General features: G+C 53.6%; 1 protein-coding gene across 3 annotated transcripts; it reads right to left on the bottom strand.

The window, feature by feature from the left end:
- Window positions 1–28: 28 nt before the first annotated feature.
- On the bottom strand, window positions 29–11,273 carry GPRIN1 (G protein regulated inducer of neurite outgrowth 1). Of its 3 annotated transcripts, XM_045500873.1 has the most exons (3): window positions 10,926–11,271; window positions 5,368–5,494; window positions 29–4,062 (listed from the first exon to the last, which is right to left on the bottom strand). In XM_045500873.1, exon 3 carries the CDS (start codon window positions 3,894–3,896, stop codon window positions 1,008–1,010), a length of 2,889 nt encoding a protein of 962 aa, XP_045356829.1. In that variant the 5' UTR covers window positions 3,897–4,062; window positions 5,368–5,494; window positions 10,926–11,271; the 3' UTR covers window positions 29–1,007. The 3 variants fall into 3 exon arrangements, with proteins under 3 accessions (XP_045356829.1, XP_045356836.1, XP_045356830.1); XM_045500880.1 differs by lacking the exon at window positions 5,368–5,494 and having other exon boundaries at window positions 10,926–11,273; XM_045500874.1 differs by lacking the exons at window positions 5,368–5,494; window positions 10,926–11,271 and adding an exon at window positions 4,499–5,058.
- Between the last annotated feature and the right edge of the window lie 9,749 nt (window positions 11,274–21,022).

Genomic DNA, 21,022 nt, shown 5'->3' with positions numbered 1-21,022 from the left:
GCCTGTAGCCAATCACAGCTGACAACAGTTGGGGGAAATTTTTATTACCAATGTATATTGTGACAGTTTGTAGCCAAAAACTGTGGCTGGAGGGGTGGGGGGAAACGGGTATTGAGTGATCACAAGGGACTCGTGGGGCTCACAGCACAGGGGGGACGAGGGGTGGGAGAGGGCAGCCTTGAGAGGACAACTGGGGTTGTAGAATGAGCTCTCCGTCCTGCCCCCAATACCCAAGACCAGCTGTCAGGCTGCCTGGGACCCAAGACCTTCCACGAGCTTCTGTGATTCCCAGACCTGTCTGAGAGCCTCTGACCTTTCTGAGACTCTTAGAACTGTGCCCCCCCAGGGGCACCCCTGCAGCTGCCTTCCCCCTGTCAGGAATTGTGAACAAGTGTCCAGTGAGGGTGGAGATAGGGCTGGGGATGGGGCCAGGTGAGAGGGAGACAGGAATTGGGGATGACTACCAGCATGCAAGACATGCCCGGGGCCATGGGGGCCAGCCCACTGCATGGACACACACTCACGCTCTTCCAGGGGCCTCACATTTGGAGCCTTGCACACTCAGGGATCTCACACACCAATCCTTGCACACTTGGAGCTTTTGTACAGTCTCTCCTGTTCTGGGGACCGGGCGGCCACTGATGACTTCGGCCTACCAATCTGGACATCTCAGGAGCCTGCCTCAGCTCTCAGGGCTGGGCCTGCTGAGCAGGGCCCCAAGGTCACCCAGCATGACCTGGAGGGAGTGGAGCTGAGAGCTGTAAGGGGACAGGAGGGTGGGTGTCAGGGCTGGGTTCGTGGTCTCATGACCACGAGGGGGCTGGGTAGCGAGGGTTCATTTGTGTGGCTGGCGGGGGAGGAGGCTGGAAAGAAAAGGATGAGAAGGCCCTAGAGGCTGCCCACCCCTAGTGGGCCTCCCGCCCGTCTAAGGGATCCCTTCTAGGAGCTTGGGGTCAAGAAGGGAACCTGAAAAGGTTGGAAACCCGGGCGTACGAAAGGGGAGGAGATCACTCGGCCGTGGGTCCGGCTCGGGAGCAGCACCGCGGGCGGCGCACACTCTGCAGCAGCGCGCGGAAGAGGCCAGGCGGGCGCTTGGCGGGACCCTCTGGGGGCGCGGCGCGCACGGAGCCCGCACGGCCGGGGCCCGGACGGGCGGCGGGCGGCGGCGCTGGCGCCCCTTGGCGGCCGTGCTCCTCGATCTGTCGCTCCAGATGCTTCTGGATTGCCATGCCCAGCACCTCCACCTCCATGGCGGCGCCGTACACCTCCCACGTCATGCCCTTTTCGTCCCAGCTCACGTCGCGCACGGGCTCGGCCGCCTCCTGGGGCGCCACGGCGGCTGCCAGTGCGGAGCCGGGCCGCACCCGCACTTCGGGGAAGGCGGGCGGCGCGGCGGGCGGCGCGGCTGCCTGCGGCGTCATGGGCCCGGTGGCCACCGAGCGCGTCTCGGCGGCGCCCAGCGACACCTGCAGGCCCGCGTCCCGGCGCGAGGGCGGCCTGGGCGCGGGGCTGGGCGCGCGAGGTGCCGCTTGGAAGCTGAAGGCCGGGCCGCCCGCGCCGTCCTGCGGAGACATGGGGCTCACGGCCACCGACACGCAGGCCTGTGCGCCCGCCTGCGTGCCCGCGTCCTCGCGCGGCGGCGGGGCGCTGGCCTCCCACGACGGCGCCTTAGTGAAGTTGTCGCGAGTCCGTGGCCCCACCGGGGGCCCTGCGGCCTCTGGGCCGGGGCTTCTCTCGGTCCCAGCGACCGTCGGGTCTTTCTGGCCTGGGCTGGAGACCGCTGTGCTGGGCGCTGGCGCTGGCTCCAGGAGGCCTCCGCCGCTACCGGTACCCGCGGGAGAAGCGCCTGGGCCGCAGGGTTTGCCATCTGACTGCCTGGAAGAGGAGGCCTCCGCCTTCTCCAGAGGCAGGGAGCCCAACTTCCCGGAGGATGAGGGCTCTGCTTTGCTTGGAGCGTTGGCCTTCCCCAGGACCGCAGGCTCCACTTTCCCAGAGGCAATAGGGTCTGCTTTTCCTGAGGATTCCGGCTCCCCTTTCTCCAAAGCCAGTGGCTTTTCCTTCTGCAGAGATGCAGCCTCTGCTTTTTCCGCAGGGCCCTCCTGCCCAAGGGGCTTTGTTTCTGCTTTGCCCTCAGACTTGGGTTCTGCCTTCCCCGAGGCCTGGGGATCCACCTTTACAGAGTTCATAGGATTCCCCTTTTCTGGAGGCACAGGATCCACCTTTTCCTCTGGCACAGTTTCTGCTTTTCCCAAGGATGCCAGGACAGTTTTTTCTAGAGTCATGGGGTCCACTTTTCCTGAAGACACAGAGTCCAGTTCCCCAGGGGGAATAGTTTCTGCCTTCCCTCTGTTCACAGTGTCTGCCTTGCCCAAGGCCAGGGGATCAGCCTTCCCTGAGGCTGTGGGACCCACCATTCCAGAGGCCATAGGACCTGCCTTCTCTGAGGACAGTGGATCTGCTTCCCCCCCAGTCACTGCCTCGCCTTTTACAGAGGATGAGAGTCCTGCTGTCCCCACGAATGTGGGAGTCTCTGGACCTGAGGGCACTGGGTCTATTCTTCCTTTCGATTCAGGGTTCACTTTTCCAGAAGATGCTGTTTTTGTATTTCCCAGAGAAATGGGGTCCACCTTTGTGGAGGATACTGGGTCCTCCTTTTGTGATGATACGGTCTCTGTCTTTCCCATGGACATTGGCTCTGCCTGCCTGGGAGACAAGGGCTCTGGCTTTCCTGAGGACACAGGCTCCACCTTCCCCAAAGAAACCGGTCCCACCCTGCCTGAAGACACAGGATCCATATTTTTCAAAGATGTGGGTTCCATCTTTCCTGAAAATACAGGACCCATCTGCCCAGCAGACATAGTTTTTATCACTCTCGTCGACATGGAATCTTCCTTTCCTGAGGAGGCAGGATCCACCTTCCCCAGGAACTGAGGGTCCTCTTTTGTGGGGGACACAATTTCTGTATTTCCCATAGATGCAGGATCTGTCATCCCCAAGCGAGTAGGATCCATCCTTCCTGAGGACCCCAGAGCTACTATTCCAGGGGATACAGGCTCAGTTTTGCCTGATGACCCTGGAGTCAGTGTTCCCAAAGACCCAGGATCTGTCTTTTCTGAAGATGCAGAATCTGCGTTTAGCAAGGACACAGGATCCATCTTTCTTGAGGGCCCAGGATCTTTCTTTTTCAAGGACACAAGATCTGCCTTTCTCACAGATGCAGAAGCCACCTCTCTTGAGGCCACAGGAAGCTCTTTTCCTGAATACCTGGGCTCCTCCTTTCTTGGGAACTCAGGATCCACTTTGGTAGCAGATACAGGATCCTCCTTCCCTGGGGACACTGTATCCACCTTGTCAGAACACACAGGACCTACCTTTCCCAAGGATCCAGGATCCTCCTTTCTTGGGGTCACAGGATCCATCCTTCTAGGAGCCACAGGATCCCCTTTTCCCAAGACTGCAGGCTCTGTTTTTACTATAAACATGGATTCTGCCTTTCTCAAGGGCCCAGCATCTTCCTCTCCCATGGAAGTGGAATCTGCCTGCTTTGAAGACTTGGAATCCACCTTCTCTAAAAACACAGGATTTCTATTCTCCAAGGATGAGAGATCAGTGTTCACTGAGGACACAGGGTCTGGCTTCCCAGAGAAGGTGGTTTCTTGTGTCCCTGAGATCAAGGCTCCATGTGCCCCCAATGTCTCCTTGGTGGCTGCCTCTTGGGGAGGGATGCAGGTCAGGGAGGGGCAGGCCAAGCTCCTGCCAGGGCCCTCAGAACAGGAGGCCCCTTCCCCAGCCCCAATGGGGCTGCTGTGTCTAGAGTCCATGCCTGGGCTTTGGGTAGGGGTGTGCCTCAGGAGTGCAGGGCTGGCCTTTTGCTGGGAGGGGCAGGAGTCCCTCATGGCTGGGTTCCCAGCCCCCAGGCTCCCATCCTGTGGGCAGCGGAGGGCTGTGGGCTGAGGTGCTGGGGGGCTGGAGTTCTTTCAAAGAAGCTGGAGCCAGGCTGGGTCTTCAGCACTGCCCAACTGCCCTCGTGACCATACCTGTGCCCCAGGCTGCTATCTGGTTCTGAAACACAGAGAAAACAGACTCAGACTCAGGACGACCTAGTGGGGAGGAGTCTCTATATTCTCCTTCCCACCTGTCTTCTAGCAGCTGGGCCTCCTCTGGGTTCTCTGCCCCCATCTGGTCCACTCCTGTCCCACCATATCACTCCCCTGCTTCTCTGCTCCCAGTGGCCCTCTGGATAAAGGTCAGACTTCTTAAAATGGCATTCAAGGCCCTTCGCAACTAACTTTTCAGCTTATGTACCATCACCCATGCAGCATGCACCCTTCATCTACCTCGTCAGCCCACCCCGTGCAGCATGCTACCTAGAAGTTACGCTTTTGTCTTCTAGACCATGAGTCACAAACTCTGATGCCATAGGGGCCAGGCAGGTAATTTAAGTGAGGGGAGCAGGCTGGATAGAAAACAATAGGAAATGGTGGGGAAAGGGACAAACCAGGGAGTGCATGCCCCGTCTGAAGTGGGGGCCACTACTCCACCAGCCAAGGACTGCTTTGGAGAAGTACATCCTGGTAGTATCAGTGAGCAGCAGGAAATCCAGAAGTTTAACGTAAAATACCCTAATTCAAGGTTAAAAAAGAAAAACAACACTATGTGGGTCAAACAAAACACGTCTGTAGCCCACCAGTTTGGGTCTGTGTAGGCCCTGGGGAGACATGAATGGTTTATCGTTGAGGGACATAGTCTGAAATGTGTGCTTTCAAAGACTGCTCTGGGGTGGAGGCTGGAGGAGAGGGGTTAGCCAATCATTCTTTAATCTCTCATCCTTCCAATTCTTCATTCATTCCACCCAGCCCTTCTCTGCAATAATCTAGATGAGAGCTGGTACAGTAAAGGTCCCAGGGATAGAGAGTTGGCAGAATTGAGCAATCTTGGGGAAAACTGACAAGAGCCAGCCAGCTGTAGGAGGTGACAGTAGGGGCGACCCTCAGGATTCTGGCCAGGGTGGGGGTGTGTGTGTGAGGCAGGAGATCTGGGGGAAAACAGAGTTGTGTTTTAGACAAGCTGAGCGTGTGGTGTCTGGGGGACATCCAGGGAGAGGATCTGGCAGGCAGCTGGATCTGTGAGCAACTCCATCCCACTACATATCAGCAGCCAGAGTGAGCAGGGCACTGGGTTCCCCCCAAACCTGCTCTGCCTGCCATCTTTCCCAAAGCCACCTCACTAATGTTTGGGCCAAAAGCCCTAGAGTCACCCTTGATTTTTCTCACACACCCCACATCCCATCCATCAGCAAAACATAATGGATCTCCCTTCAGAATATATCCAGAATATCTCCTGAGCTAAACTCACACTATCTCCCACCTGGATTATCCTGGCTTTTTCCTTTGCTCCGAACAGTTCATTCTCAACACAGCAGCTGGAGGGATCTTAGCAAGATCCAAGGCAGATCATCCCTCTTCTGCTCAGAACCATGTAGTGTCTCCCCATCCTGTGTGAAGTAAAAGTAAACTCCTTACATGTCCCTGCATCTTCTGGCCCCATCACTGATCTTGGCCTTGTCTCCTACTACTTTTTTTTTCTTAATTTTTAAAAGTTTTTATTTATTTTGAGAGGACAGAGCCAGCATGAGTGAGGGCGGGGCAGAGAAAGAAGAAGAAGAGAGAAACAGAATTCCAAGCAAGCACCGAGCTGCCAGCACAGACCCCGATGTGGGGCCCAAACTCACGAAACCATGAGATCATGACCTGAGCCAAAATGAAGAGTTGGATGCTCAACCGACTGAGCCACCCAGGCGCCCCCCTACTACTTTCAATTATGCTGCTTCAGCCACACCGGCTGCCTTGCTGATCGTTGGACACCCGCTGCCTTGGGGCTTTTGCACTGGCTGTTGCCTCTGCCTGGAAGGGCTTCTCTCCCAATATCTTCATGGTCGCCTTCCTGGGACCTTCCCTGACCCATAGTCCCCAGCACTGTGGCAATCTCCATCGCCCTTGTCTTGCTCAGTTTTCTTCATAGTACCTGTCACCATCTGACATATTACATACAGTTGTTTATTACTTGTGGTTTGTCTCTCCCATTAGAATGTCAGCTCCGGGAGGATGGGAACGTTGTCATGTTTATGGATATAACCTCAGGGTTGAGAACAATGATTGGCATATAGTAAGCAAGTAACTCCCTATGAATATTTGTTAAACGAAGGACTGAATGATCTTTCTAATATGTTGGTCCAACTATGCCGCTCATTGGCTCCAACCCGTCTTTGTTCTTGCTGGGAAAGTAAACTGGTTGTAATCTTTTTGGAAAGATATTTGTCAATTCCCATCAAAGTTTACAGTGCACTTGGCATTTAGGTCAGCAAGCCCACCTCCAGGCATGGTCATGAGGAAGGATCGGTGGTGCACCGAGGGTGCAAGAGAACACGGTTGGTGACGAGAAGAAAACCAAGAAGCTAATTCATGAAATGTGAGACAGCCACACGGAGCCCCCACAGCTGTCAGAGTGTACGGAGTGATGAGGAAGGATGCCCAAGATAAATTAAGTGAAAAAATCCAGGGACAGCCTGGCTAGTGGGACCCCATGCATGCAGATACAAAAAGGGTCAGATACACATATATGGGTTTATTTATAAAAAGAAAATTTCTGGAAGGAAACCCATGAAATTTAGTAGCAATTGCCTCTGGGAAGTGAGACCAGGGATCCAGAGGTGGAAGAGACTCTTTTTTTCTTTTCTTTCGTTCTTTCTTTCTTTCCTTTTCTTTTTTTTCTTTCTTTCTTTCTTTTTTTCTTTCTTTCTTTTTTTCTTTCTTTCTTTCTTTCTTTCTTTCTTTCTTTCTTTCTTTCTTTCTTTCTTTTTCTTTCTTTCTTTCTTTTTCTTTCTTTCTCTTTCTTTCTTCCTTCCTTCCTTCCTTCCTTCCTTCCTTCCTTCCTTCCTTTCCTATGCCCCTTTGTGATTCATGAAATTTTGGTTATGTGTGCACATATCACTCTTTTTAAAAATGGGGGAAAAAAAGAAACCTTAGTGACTCCCTATTACTTTTAGGGTTGAGTCCAATTCTATAATGTGCTTCCAAGCCCCTGTGTAGTTACTAACCCACTAAGCTTTATCTTTCAGTATGCACTTCCCCACAGTGCGTACAAACACACACACATGCACCACGACCTCTCTGGGCTTATCCATGGCTTCACAGTCTCTCGCATCTCAGCCTCTGCACACCTTCTTGCCTGGCTCTCATTAAACCTTCAGGCCCCCGTTCAAACACCTCCTCCTCCAGTGAGCTTTCTTTGTCCACTAGCTTCCTTGGAGTTCCTATGGCCTCTTCTTCTTCCCCTAGCCAGACACACGTTATGTGCCGTTTATACCTCTAGGTCCCTGCTTAGACCTCGAGTCCCTGAATGGGACACAGCTGAGACCATTCACCACTGTGTCCCCCAGACTTTGGGCTTATGGGACTTGGGTGGATGAGGGTCATCACCAAAATGGGGACCCTGGGGTAGGGGCCATCTTGTAGACAACAGTGGGGCACTTGGTTCGGGGGCAGCATCTGAAGTAGCCATACAAAGTCCGGAGCGGCTGGAGTGAATGGAGTGAAGTTGGAAGGAGAGCAGGAGGAAGCAGTTCCCTACTTAGCAACTCTATGAGCACAGGCATGTCCCTTCTCCTCACTGGGGACCCTGACAAGGCCTCCCCTGCTCCCACAGGGCTGTTGTGAGGATCAGAGAAGATGAGGGGCGTGCGGGGCTCTGCTCACTTTGGGGCTGGGCTGTGTACATGGAAGGCCTGTTTTTATCTACTCAGCCTGTCAGAGCCCAGCTGTGCTCCCAGGAGGGGGCAGGGGGCGGGGCGGGGGGAGGGAGGTGGCTACAGCAGGGGCACAAACTGGCAAAATCTCGCCCTCAGACCTGCTTGTTTGACCCAGAGTGCTAAGAAGAAATTTTTAAAGGAATTAACTGATCGACATTTAAACATTGTAAGATTTCATGTGCAAAATCAGATTTCCAGATTCTCTTAGAAAACTAGAATTTGGCAATCTGAGCATGCTTCCTGCATGCCAACAGTCAGCTGGAGCCAAGCAGTGGCTGCCTTCTTGGATGGGGGTGCACTCTCCAACGAGCCACAATCTCCACCCCTCCCTATGGGGTCCTGGGCACTGAGGCTGGCTGGCCGTTACTATCGATCATTGAAGATTTTTCTTGTAGCCAGCTTCTCATGTAGGCTATCCCCTTGGCCTCTAGCCACCTGAGTTTTGACACTTGACCTAGATGCTGAGAAGGGTGGGAGATGACCTCACACACATCAAGCCTGTAGTATGTTTACTATGTGCAGGCCCCATACACCTTCCAGGCAGGTGCTGTGTTCTTATTTTCCAGAAGTGGACACTGAGAGGCAGGCATGGCCCAGAGGGTAACACGCCTCTTCTGAAAGCGCCACCCCCCCCCCCCAGAAGAGTTTGGCTTCTCAGTTCCCAGCTTGCTGTTCTCTGACATGCTAGAAGGTCTGGGGTAGGGACAAAGAGCCTAGTCAGGGCATTAGAAAGATGTGGTGTCAGGTGCCAGTTTGGTCACTGACTTGCTCCATGAATTTGAGTGAATATTTCCAGTCTGGGCCTCAGTCTGTGAAATGGGGGAAGGGATGTAGTTATATCTAGAATCGCTGGCCCAGCCCTGGGTTTAAGATCTGCCAAGACACCATTCTCAGAGGCTCTGCTGCTCACAGTTCTACCGGGTGCTTCCTGGCTCTTGATGGAGCCTCAGTATCCTCAAGCCACTTCTCCAAGAGGCAGCCCAGGCCTGGGGCACCCCCTCCTTATGCCCTACCCTCTCACTGGAACCCAGCTCCATCACTTTCCCCACTGTGTGCTCAGCCCTGGGCCCAGCACCCTCAGGCTTATTTTGTCATCTAGACTCCACAACGATCTCATGGCGGGGGGGTGGGGTGGGGGGGGCATTATCATCCCATTTCACAGATGAAGACACTGAAGTCAAAGGGAAAAAAGACTTGACCAAGGGCACACAGCTGGTGCCGGGGGCTGTGGTTCAGAGCCTGTTGTGTCTCAACCCAAATCCTGGGTTCTTCCTGCTTGTATCAGCTAAGATTTTGGACACTGACGCTTGGCTCTTAAAGCCCCTTTCTGCTTTTGGGGGTCAGGCCAAGGGTCCTCCTGATCCCTTGGACCTGAGGAAGCATGTCCCAACAGATACACACCCACCAAGATGAGCAGATAAGCCTGCACACTTATGTGGCCTGACTGAGGTAGAAGATTGAAATGATCCCCTAGGTGTGTGGGCCAGCTCACCTCGCATGCAGAGGAGCATGCAGACTGCTTATGGATGTCTGTGTCAGCTTAAGCCAGCCTGGAGAGGCAGGACCTGGCTCCTGCATTCTGCTCAAGAAAAGCTTGCGTGTGTATACATGCAACTTGTATGTGCAGAATGGCCTATGTCTTTATGTCTTGTGGGGGCCACTTGGACCCTGTGGGTGGCCTCAGGGTCTCACTCATGGAGAGCTGGCCTGGCTGTAGGCACAGGTGCTTGGGCAGGGGAGCCCCTGTGAATTCTTCTTCCAGCCCAGAGACCTGGCCAGTCCGTTCCTTCTTCTCTGTATGAAGCCAGGGCTGCCAGGCACCTGCAAACACCTCCTCCCATGGTGATGAGACCGACAAAGGCTTGCAGTACTCCAGAAGGTGTGAGTGTATGCCTGTGTGTGTGTCTGACAATCTGGGTCTGCTGCCCCTCACCCTCTCCGCCCCTTGTCTCCTAGTATCCTTGGAGCAGCAAAGCTTCCTGCCTAGGGTCGTAGGGGAGAAAGAGTCTAGCAAAGGGTGATAGCCATACCTTTTTCCAGAAATGGACCCAGACCATCCATCTGTTCATCCACAAGAGGGCAAGAGTGGACAATCAGGGGTGCACATACTTGGGCTGAGTGAGTGCAGGGGATGGGCAGCAAGCTAAGATATGGAGAGTGTGGGAGAGGGAGTGTGTGCACAGCCTACTCCAGGGTCTAGGGGTACGTGAGGGATACCATGAGTAAATGTGAATGGGCAGAAGCAGGTCAGAGCAGGGTGGCTGTGAGTGTGGTGTGATAAGCGACTATCGTTGAGTTGGGTGTTCTGTGATAGGCAATGGCCGGTGTGAATGCGTAGCTATGCCTGGGTATATACGCAAGGCTCCCACTTAGTGTACTGGGTGGGTGCACAGGTGGCCGTGTGTATGAGTAGGATGGAATGACCAAGGGCCATAGTGTGTGCGGGTGTGTGTGTGTGTGTGTGTGTGTGTGTGTGTGTGTAAGAGAAAGAGAGAGAAAGAGAGAGAGAGAGAGAGAGAGAGAGAGAGAAGATCGTGGCCTCACCCGGGAGTGGGATGCCCATGTATGAACGCGGTGAGTGTGTAATGGGGTGTGTGATGGTGCCCAGAGTGTAAGCCATACTGAGTGTGCGACAGCGAGTGTGCTCAGTAGTGCCCGTGGTTTCAGTGGAGCCACTCGAGCACAGAGCTCGCTCCAGGGGGCAGATGAATCAACGCGGGCGGACCCCCTTCCCCGCGGTGGCGGGAAGCGCCCCCTCCCGCACCACCCTGTCGAACAATGCGGTCGCACGCGGCGAGGCCGGGCGCAGGGTCCGAGTCCTACACACAGGGAGGGTTGGCCCTCAAGGTCCCTCGAGCGCCGGGCCCCAGGCTGCGGGACCCGCCCCCGCCCCGCCCCACCCCTGCGAGGAGCCTGGAAATGGACACCCGCCGCCCCCGGCCGCGCGCGCACACACACACACCGGCGCACGCTGGGCACACGCCTCGCACGTTGCGCGAGCCCCTCCACCCAGGTGGTTCCAGGACCCTGGACAGCGGCTCTGGGGCGGCCACGGGCAGAGGAATGGGGTCGCTGCCGCCCGCCCATAGCGGGCAGCAGGTGCGGGCTCTGCACCTACCCTGGTGTGCCACCGCTCGTCTCCTTGGCGCGCTGCGCTCCAGCTCCAGCCGCTGCCGCTGCCGCTGCCGCCGCCGCCCGAGCGGCCTCGGCTGCCTCCGGCGGGGCTGGCGGGCGGACCCGCGGACTCCGCGCCGCCGTCCCCCGCGCCGGCTCCGCGCTCCCGCCCAGCGCCCCGCCCCGGGCATGCGCGCTGGCCGACTAGCGGTCTCCGAAGCCGGGAGGGGGCGGTGCCGGCGAGGACTCGGAGGCCGGAGAGAGGGAGGGGCGCCCTTAGCCCCTCGCTCCTCACCGAGGTTCCCGGGCTCCTGGGTTCCCCGCCCCTCTCGACCGGGTTCCCATTTCACAGACAGGGAGACTGAGGGGCGGAGCGACTGCCCATTTGCCGCGTGTATTGAGGGCGGGGCGCGCTGCTCGTCAGGTTTCACTCAATCCAGCCCCGCGAACACCCTCTACTTGTATTACCGAGGAGGAAATTGGGACTCAGAGAGGGAAAGCCATTTGTCCAAAGACACGCAGCGCCTGGAAAGGGACCCAGGTCGGCGCGATCTCCGAAATCCACCTGCGCGGAAATTTCCCGCCTCCGCCTTGGCCGCACTTCCGGCCGTCTCTCCCAGCACCGCGCCCCGCCCCTGCCCCTTTGTCTCGCCACCGCCCACGCTCCCACGAGTTGAGGCGACACGAGTAGGGTCGGAGGGAGGCGCCTTCGATTCCCTCGCTACGGGCCTCCCCAGCCAGAGTGCCCGCCCACTCTCTGGTCTGTGCAAGCTCGGTTCTCTTCCCTCTGGGTACCCTTGAGCAAGTTGTTTCACCTTTTTGAGCCTCAGTTTCCCAATCTATAAAATGGGACCGACATTAATCATCTCACAGCAGTCTTGGAAAGATGAAGGAACCTGAAGTAGCTGTTCAGGGGCTTCCAGATGAATATGAATTGCCAAGGACATGAGGCCTTCTTGACGTTTCTCCTCAGAAAGAGGACTCCTCTTTGACTTCCCAGAGGAGAACAAATAATTCTGTAATTGCCGAGAGGTGTTAAAACCTTCTCACCTGCACCTTGAAACCACCTATTAAAAATGGTAACAACTAACGTTAATGTAACGCTTATTTAGGAGTAGACACCGTTCTAAGTTTTTGTTACAGGTGTCATATAATTTCAATTTCCAATCACTTAGGAACAATATTTATATATTATATTCCCATTTTTCAGATAAGAAGCCTGAGATAGTGATGGGTTAATTGTCTGGATTCACACACCTAGTTAATGGCGGAGCTAACTCCTGAAACCTCACACTAAACCCCTAGTTTCTATTCCTCCCGCTTACCTAGTGAACCGTAAATCACCGTTATCTTTTTAAAAATCATTTTTAAAATCCAGATGCTAAAAGAAGAAGGTCTATCCAACCGGCGTTTTCCGCCAACATCCCGGAGAAGCAGAAAACCTCAGGGTACAGGACCAGTGTTCAGCACCACGGACAACAACCACACAAGGGCTGCTTCCTAACGTTTCAGGCCCTGAAAATTGCTCATTCATGCCCACAAAAGCACTTCGCTTCACAGTTTACAAACCCTATTCTACATCCATCGTTTCATTTTATTCCCTCTACAATCCTTCCAGGTAAACATTACCAGCCCCATGATACGGATGAAGACATCGAATCTTGGGGAGGTTTATAAAACACGAAAAGTGGCAAAAACCAACCTGTGACCTAAAAAGTCCCCCTGGGGCAGGGTGAGGGTGGATAGGAGTAGAACCAGGGCATGAGTGAGGAAGCCGTGAAGTTGTCCACGTGAGAGATGATGATGCCTGAACCATGGCACTGCTTGTTGGGATGGATGAGGGGACAGGTTTGATACCTATTTAGGGGTAAAGCCAACAGGCCTTGGTCATGGACGGTTGTGGCTGTGAAGGGAGAGAGGATTCTGCTGCTTCTCTGAAGTTCTGCCTTGCAGAGATGACTGGATGGAGGACAGATACCTGATGAGCCCTGGGAAAGAATGTGGGGTGGCCATGCTGAAACATCTGAATCCAAACCTGAGATCTGGAGTAGTCCAGGCTGGAAACAGACCAGGTTTCTGGTGACGGAAGTCACAAGAGGGGTATCAGTATGTGAAGGAAGGGTATAGACCAAATAAGGTGAGACAAGGGCCCCACATCCACCCTGAAGAATGCCAACATTAAGGTACCAGCTAGGAAAAGACTGCAAAGAAAAATGAGAAACAGTAGTCTGATAAACCAGAAGAAACTCAGGATAATGATGTCTCAGAAGCTAAGGGAAGAGAATGTTACAGAAGGAAGGTACCGTCAACTGCATCAGGAAGACAAGATATAGCCTGAGAGGTGATCTCTGGACTTGCAAAGAGGGTAATGGAAATTTAATGAAAGCACAGTGAGTGGAGTGGTGGGGGTGGAAGGCAGACTTGGGGTGGGGGAATTGATGTATAAATTGGAGTAAAGAAGTAGAGAGAGCAAGTAGATGACTCTCTCAGCAAATTTGGGCTTGAAGGGAGACAGGCAATATCATAATCTCTAGAGTGGGATAGGAGGTTAAGTTGAGGAGATTTGGAGGCATTTGAATTCTGATGAGAGAGGCCAGTAGTGAGGGAAAGGAAAGATGCCAGGAAGGGAGAGCATAATGACTGGGCCCAGATGCTCAGGATGGAAGAAGAGGATGGGATCCAGAGTCCTGGGGCAGCTCACAGACCCTGAGATGAAGATTGAGGGAATGTGGTTTATTGGGGAGGTGTAGGGACACCAGCAGGGCAGTGGAAAGGTGACCCGGGAGGGGAAGGCATCCAATAAGAGGTGGTTATTAAGCCAGCTACCCCAGTGGGTGGCTGAAGCTTAATCCTGCAGGAAGTTTTAGAAAATGGGGTAAATGTACACCTCAGAATTCCTGTGGCTGAAGGCAGAGGAGCTGGTGTATTTATATCCCAGCACCTGGCAGACATTGATGAAGGGCCCACCCGTGGAGCTGTGTGTTAATTCCCAGGCACTTCTGGCCCACAGTACATGTGGATAAAGTGGGTTCCAAAGCCCAGGGGCAGATTTTTGACAAAGATTCAGGTACCACCTGTTGGGAGTCTAGCTGGCGGGTACAGAAATTGTAAGGGCATCTGAAGGCATGTGGTCAGAGATCCAGCTGTGTCTGCTACATGGGCACAGTCAGGGCCTCTCTCCACCTGTGCCCTTTGCCACACTCTCCAACCACTTTTGTTCCATGCAAACTTATTGATAGAAACATGCTTAAAAATGAAAATTTCCAGACAACAAAATAAAACACTTGCTAAGACGGAGTGAGAGCTCAAAAAGCACATAGAAGTAGGCAGTGTGGGTTCAGATCCTGACTCTGACGGCTACTAGCTATGTAGCCTTGACTGCAGTCTGTCTGAGCCTCAACATCGTCCTATGTACCTCAGCTCTCAGACCTCTGAAGAGGATATAGGGAGAAATAAAACCACCAAGCACTAAGCATAGTGTAACACTCATGGTAGATGCGAGGGTTATGGCAGGCCCAGCTCTGTGCACCTTTTTCTGACCCACAGCACCTCCATTTTCCTTGGGGAACCACCTTCCCGCTCCAGCCCATGTGGAGGACGGGCCTCACTGCCAGCTTTAGGAGTGGGCAGTGACCTAGGCCTGGCCAACCACTGCACAGTGATTAGTTCTGGGGTTGGGGCCAGAGCACAGGACCACAGCCAGAGCAACTGGCTCTCACATTTGCCTGGAGCTTTGGGGGTTGCTAAATTGGTGTGTTGTCTACCTAGAGCTGCTGAGGGGTCATCTTCGTCCCTATGTGGAGTGAATCTGCCTGGGCCTGGGTTATGACTCATCCTAGGGTTTGGGCTCATCCTGTAAAAACTAACATGGTCACCACACCCGTGTGAGTGTGTGTGCGCACGTACCTCGGGTTGGTTTGCTGCTGGGAAGCCACACACGCTCGTACGCACCAGAAGATAAACAAGTGCCTGCAGCTCCTTGGCTGGCGCCCAGGCTGGGGGCGGAATAAACAATCCCAGTGACTTTCTGAAAAGCAAGCGTGTGTGGCAACAGGCGCCATGGAGACAAGCAGCCTGTACCAGAGCAGAGACGGCAGCCAACCCCCAACTCCATGCGCGCACACACACACGTACCCCTTGTGCTCTCTCATGTTCATAGCCACTCCATCAAACGCAGTCCCCCTTTCACGCCCATTCCAGATCTGCTTGAGGTTAAAGGCTTTTGAGAAAGTGAGATTCCCAATACAGCAGCATCCGCAGTTTCTCAGTTCCTTTGCCTGAGCGCTCGTCGTGGTCTAGGCTGAATTTCAGCAAATCATGGCCTCTGGGGAAGGTGTGATATGGGGGGGGGAAGGGGATGGATCATATGGCAGACAGTGCCATATAAACCCACTTTCTGAAGAGTTCTTATCTTTGCTTCAGACACACACACACACACACACACACACACACACACACACACACAATACACATTCACTCAGTCCTTTAAGAAACACCCATCCAGACCCCCTACCCACCTAGGCTTGTACAGACACACAGGAATACAAAGACTCAGATACGTGTCCAATCTCATGCAAGCACTGTATAATCCAATATACTCTAGATGATGATGGTGGTGGTAGTATCGTACCATTCACTGGCTGCCTAAATGTTTTACAGTCATCATCTTATTACGTTTAGTACTTAAGTGGGGGTGCTGGGCGGCTTAGTTGGTTAGGCATCTGACTCTTGATTTTGGCTTTGGTCATGATTTCACGGTTTGTGAGATTGAGCCCCATGTTGGGCTCTGCACTGACAGTGCAGAGCCTACTTGGGATTGTCTTTCTCCCTCTCTCTCTACCCCCACCACTTGCGCCCATGCTCTCTCTCTCTCAAAATAAATAAATAAACATTTTATTTTTTTAATGTTTATTTATTTTTGGAGGGAGGGAGAGAGAGAGAGAGAGAGAGAGAGAGAGAGAGAGAGGGAGAGAGAACATGAGCAGGAGAGGGGCAGAGAGGATCTGAAGCGGGCTCTGCACTGACAACAGAGAGCCTAATACGGGGCTCCAACTCACGAACCATGAAATCATGACGTGAGCCGAAGTCGGATGTTGGAGGCTTAACCGACTGAGTTACCCAGGTGCCCCAATAAATAAACATTTTAAAAACCATTTAAGGAAAACCATCTGAGATTGATATTATTATTCCTATTTCATAAGTGAGGAAACAGAAGTTCAGAGAGATTAAGTAACTTGCCAGGGTCACACAGCTAGAAAGTGACAGAGCTGGGAGCCAAACTTCTGCCCACACTATTAGCCCTTCTTCATTTAGTCAGATATACATGTGACACCCCATGAATGTGCAGGCAAGCACACACACACACACACACACACACACAGACAAAAACCTTACCTCTTCAGTCAGCCCAAATAGATGTCTATGGGGTCACATCCCCACCCCACCTCCTCAAATGCATCACACCCGGGCCCTCACAGCACTGCCCTATATTCATGAAAGCTCCTGGACTAGGCACCTCTGAGCACAGTCCACTGCCCACAGAGGCCCCTCCCTCCCTCCCTCTGCCCAGCCCCCTTCCCCTGGCAGCTGCAGGCCCTGGCCCAGCTGGGGGCGGCCCTGGGATTTGGATGGGTGACTCAGGCTGAATCATGGCCCAGCTGCTCCTTGGCAGGCCTCTTCCCCATTCTGCCCAGAGAGCTTGTTTTGAAGGCAGAAGTGGGCCTTGGGATGGGGGACAGGAAGAAGGGGAAGCAGGGGATAGGGACAGGGAACAGGGGAACTTGAGAAAGAAAGAGGAATCAGGCACCTGGGGCTCCGTCCTCCACTGCTCAGTGGTTTGCAGGTGCTCTCAGGTGGTCTCCACCCTTGTCCTGCATTCTTCCAGGAAGAGGCCTTTCTTCCTGGACACAGGCTGTGGGCTCCCTCTCTGATCCCAGGGCCCACTTTGGTTCCCCTGCCCCATCTCTTGGCCCTGATGATAACAACAGTAACACTATTTACTATTCTAAACTTTAAAAAAATTGTTTTTAATGTTTATTTTTGAGAGAGAGAGAGAGAGAGAGTCAGAGTGCAAGCAGGAGAGTCAGAGAGAGAGAGGGAGACACAGAATCTGAAGCAGGTTCCAGGCTCTGAGCTGTCAGCACAGATCCCAATGCAGGGCTTGAGCTCACAAACCATGAGATCATGACCTGAGCTGAAGTCGGACGCTTAATTGACTGAGCCACCCAGGTGCCCCAATATTTATTATTCTAATTGATCACTCACATGTTTCAGCAATCCACAGTCTGCAAAGCACTTTTTCATCGGTATCTCATTTAATTCTCTTATTAGTGCCATGGTGGAAATTAGTATCCTTACTTTTGAGCTGAGCACACTGAAGCTCAAAGAGTTTCCACGAACTATCCAGGGTCACCCCGCTTGGTGAAATGACAGAGCCAGGAGCCAAGCTCAGGCTTCCTGGTCCAATCTGTGGAAGATAAGTGTTAGGGCCAGAGATGAGCCACAGCTGGGCATCGTGGGGCATGGTAGGAACATGGTAGGGGGACTGCGAGGTGGCATAGTGGGCCCATGGTGGGAGGCATGGTGAAACCATTGTTGGGGCATCGAAAGGGGCATGGTGGAGTGGTTTGGGAGGGGGCATTGTGGAGGTCATGGCAGAGGCATGATCGGTTGCTTAGTGTGCAGCGGGATCATGACATTTTTCTCTACCCTCTGCAATTCATGGATCATGTTATTTTTTTAATACTTAAAAATTTTTCTTTTCAGTGTTACAGGCCAATATCCCAAGTCTAAAAAATCCAGAGCTGTGCAGTTTCTACTGAGAAGACTTCAGCTGTGGGTCCTTTGCTTACCAAAGCCTCAGTTTCCTCATCTGAAGAAACAGGTGCAGGCCTTTGGCAGGGTAGGCTATTGAGAGGCACAAATGAAATCACACGCATCATGCCCTTTAGAGGCTGTGAAGGACTTCACCAAAGCTGTTGTTTTTTTTACATTTTGATTTATCTTTTATAAAACAGCTGTGGGTGCTGGGCAGAGGGCGGAGTGGCTTTCTGGGAGCCTGGGGGCGGTGCTGAGAGGGGGAGTGGGTGACAGCTCTTCCTTCCCCCCTGCCTGGGCTCGGGCCTGGCCTTCCCCCACCCTCAGCCCAGAGCCAGTTTCTAGGCAACAGGATGGATGCAGGGATGGTTCGGAGGGGAGAGAGCTATAAATAGGGAAGGGAGAAAACAAAAATAAAGTTCCAGAGAAAGCTGTGGAACCACATTACTAGGGATGGGGGTGGGGAAACCGGGAGGGAGACAGGCGAATGGTGGGAACACCAGGACAGCCCCCAGCTCTTCATCGGGGGAAGAGGGCAATTTTCAGATTAGCCAGCCAGCAAAGACCCTCTGAGTGCTAATATGGGTGCGGTGTGGGGTGTGGGTTCTCTGTGCACAGCTGGGTGGCACAGGGGTGATGAGGAGAAATAAATCACTTCTGGTTGGAGGGCTACGGACTAAGATCAGAGGAGGGAAGGATTTCAACAGGCAGAGGTGGAACTGTCCAGGTAGAAGAAAGAGCACTGGCAAAGGAAGGGAAGGAGTGGGTCAGGTGAGGCGGGGCTGGCCAACAGAGAGGTGGGCCCTTGCTCCCCAGCTCTTCCCATGCCAACCTCCTTTTCATTAAGGTTTCAGCTCTAACCTCACCTCAGATGCCTGACTTGACCACCCCAATTTCACACTGGTCACCAACCCCTCCTTGTCAGATCCCATCACATCACTCTGTTTTATGTTTGTCATAAAACTCAAAATTATCTTATTCCAAGTATTCGTGGATCCAGAGGATGTGAGCTCTCTCAAGGCATCGACCTGCAGCCCCTCACTTCTAAGAACAGAGCAGGCATTGTTGAACGACTAAATAATCACACATGACACACTCAAGCAACATCCATGTACACGTGTAGACACAGATACACCTGCATCACATAGGTAAGTGTGCCCACACAGCTCAACCCCTTTCATCTCACTTCAGGCTCCATGAAATTGCACAAGTGTCTGTTATTTCTGCTCTGTGGCTGCCTCCACATTTCCCTATTGTTGGTGTTTTTTTGTCTCCCCCAGAGAAAGTCGTTTTGGAAAATTCCAAGGGAGGTGAGCTTTGGACTCAGGCTTGGGGCTGAATGTGGACTTTGCCACTTCCCAGAAATATGACCTAGGACAGGTGACTTTGCCTGTCTGGCCTCCATTCTCTCATCCATAAATTTGGCTTTAAAATAACAAGGAATCCTTGGGGCGCCTGGGTGGTGCAGTCGGTTAAGCGCCGACTTCAGCCAGGTCACGATCTCGCGGTCCGTGAGTTCGAGCCCCGCGTCGGGCTCTGGGCTGATGGCTCAGAGCCTGGAGCCTGTTTCTGATTCTGTGTCTCCCTCTCTCTCTGCCCCTCCCCCGTTCATGCTCTGTCTCTCTCTGTCCCAAAAATAAATATAAATGTTGAAAAAAAAATTTAAAATAACAAGGAATCCTTGAGGATGGTTTCAAGTAAAATAATGGAGACAAGTGTTGGATGCTGGGGACATACTGGGCACTTGAGAAATGGTTCCATCCCTTCATAAGGGAGGAACCCATCAGCGGTGTCCCCTCACGTGTGTACCCACAGTCAGGACTGCCCTCTGACACAGGGCTGGTATCTTCCACTGATGCATCTGGGCCTGTGCCTGGAATGCATTTAAAGTGACCCTGTCAGATGACAACATTGGTCTCTGAGCAGAAAACCAGGTTCAGAAAACCAGGTGCGTGGCTTGGCACTCAGGAAGGAAGAATAAACCTCCCCATAAGCCAGATGGTGTACCTGATTTTAGCATCTAAAAATGGGGATCAGGTGATGGTAGCTGGAAAAGAGGTGGCAAACTTACATTCTTTACCAGCCAGGTAGTTCATTAAAATGAGTGAAGTGGATGAGATGAATACAATGGGGAGGGAAAGGGACTGTCATTAACTGGAATCAAATGAGAAACCTATAAACCTTGTGCCAGCACATTAAACATCTCCACAGGCCAAGGTTAACGTGAAGGCCACGAGTTTGCAATCCCTGCAAACTATGAGTTTGTAAATAGTATCTTAATTCAGTCAAAAGGGATCTGAGATCCTGGCACCCACACGTTGAATCAGAGAATCTTGAGCCCACCGGTTTGTTCTCCCTACGCACACGTCTGCCAGCTGCCTCCTACTTCCGGAAATCATGGCTCGCACACTGCAAGCCAAGGTGACCCGAACGGACGGGTCTCTTGCAGCTTTCAAGGCCTACGCGGCCCTGGCACCATCTCCAGGCCCCAACGACTCAGGGAAAGACGAAGCGCTAACACCTAGGAGTTGATTAAATAGAGCAAGCTCCTACCAGCCCCGGGGTCTAAAGGGCGAGGCAGGGCTAAAGTCGGAAAGGAGGTCGCAGCCGGGAGAAAAGGGGGTGACGTCTTGCGCAGACCAGGTTAGGAGCCCCTGCGGCAAAGCAAAGCGGGGCTTCCGCAAGGGCGGGGGCGGGGCCTCCGTTCGAGCCAGGTTTAGAGAGCCACTGCGGCAAAAGAGGCCGCAGCGCTGCACCGGTGGGGGCGGAGCCTCAGCTGGCGCTTCTATGCCAATCAGAACAGCGCCTTCCCCCTGCCGGAGGCGGAGCCTTTGCGCCTCACCGCGGCGGCTCCGCCCCCTTCTTCCCCACACCTAGATGGTGTGGGGGGCCCTCTAGTGCCGATCCTGATCCTCTCAGGGCTCCTGGCCGGCCTCCCAGCTTTCTGCGTACCCTCGCCCACCTCAGCCGAAGCCGAAAACCTTCAGGCGCCTTTCCGGGAGGGATAGAACATCGGTTGCCCGAGCTCTGCCTCCTTCTGGGGCAACTGCCATTCCCCTTACCCTTGGGTGGGTTTTTCTGTGTTAGTCAGGTGTGCGCTGCGGGATGCACCTGTAAACGCTCTGCTCGCGCGCAAGTGGGGTCTTTCAGTGCCCGCGCTGCTGGTTTCCGAGGGCTCCTCTGCGGCGCGCGTGTGACTGAGTGCGCGCGCGAGTCTGCACGTGCCGATCAGTGTGTGTGCACGCGTGTCTGCTCGTGCGCGCCTGCTAACGTGCGTACACTCGG

Source organism: Leopardus geoffroyi, chromosome A1 (genome assembly GCF_018350155.1).
Source record: "Leopardus geoffroyi isolate Oge1 chromosome A1, O.geoffroyi_Oge1_pat1.0, whole genome shotgun sequence".
Classification (NCBI taxonomy): domain Eukaryota; kingdom Metazoa; phylum Chordata; class Mammalia; order Carnivora; family Felidae; genus Leopardus; species Leopardus geoffroyi.
This window is presented reverse-complemented; position numbering and strand designations above follow the sequence as displayed.

Coding starts and splice junctions, on each gene's coding strand:
- GPRIN1 (XM_045500880.1), bottom strand. CDS start 3,896: ATGAGGGACTCCTGCCCCTCCCAGCAAAAGGCCAGCCCTGCACTCCTG.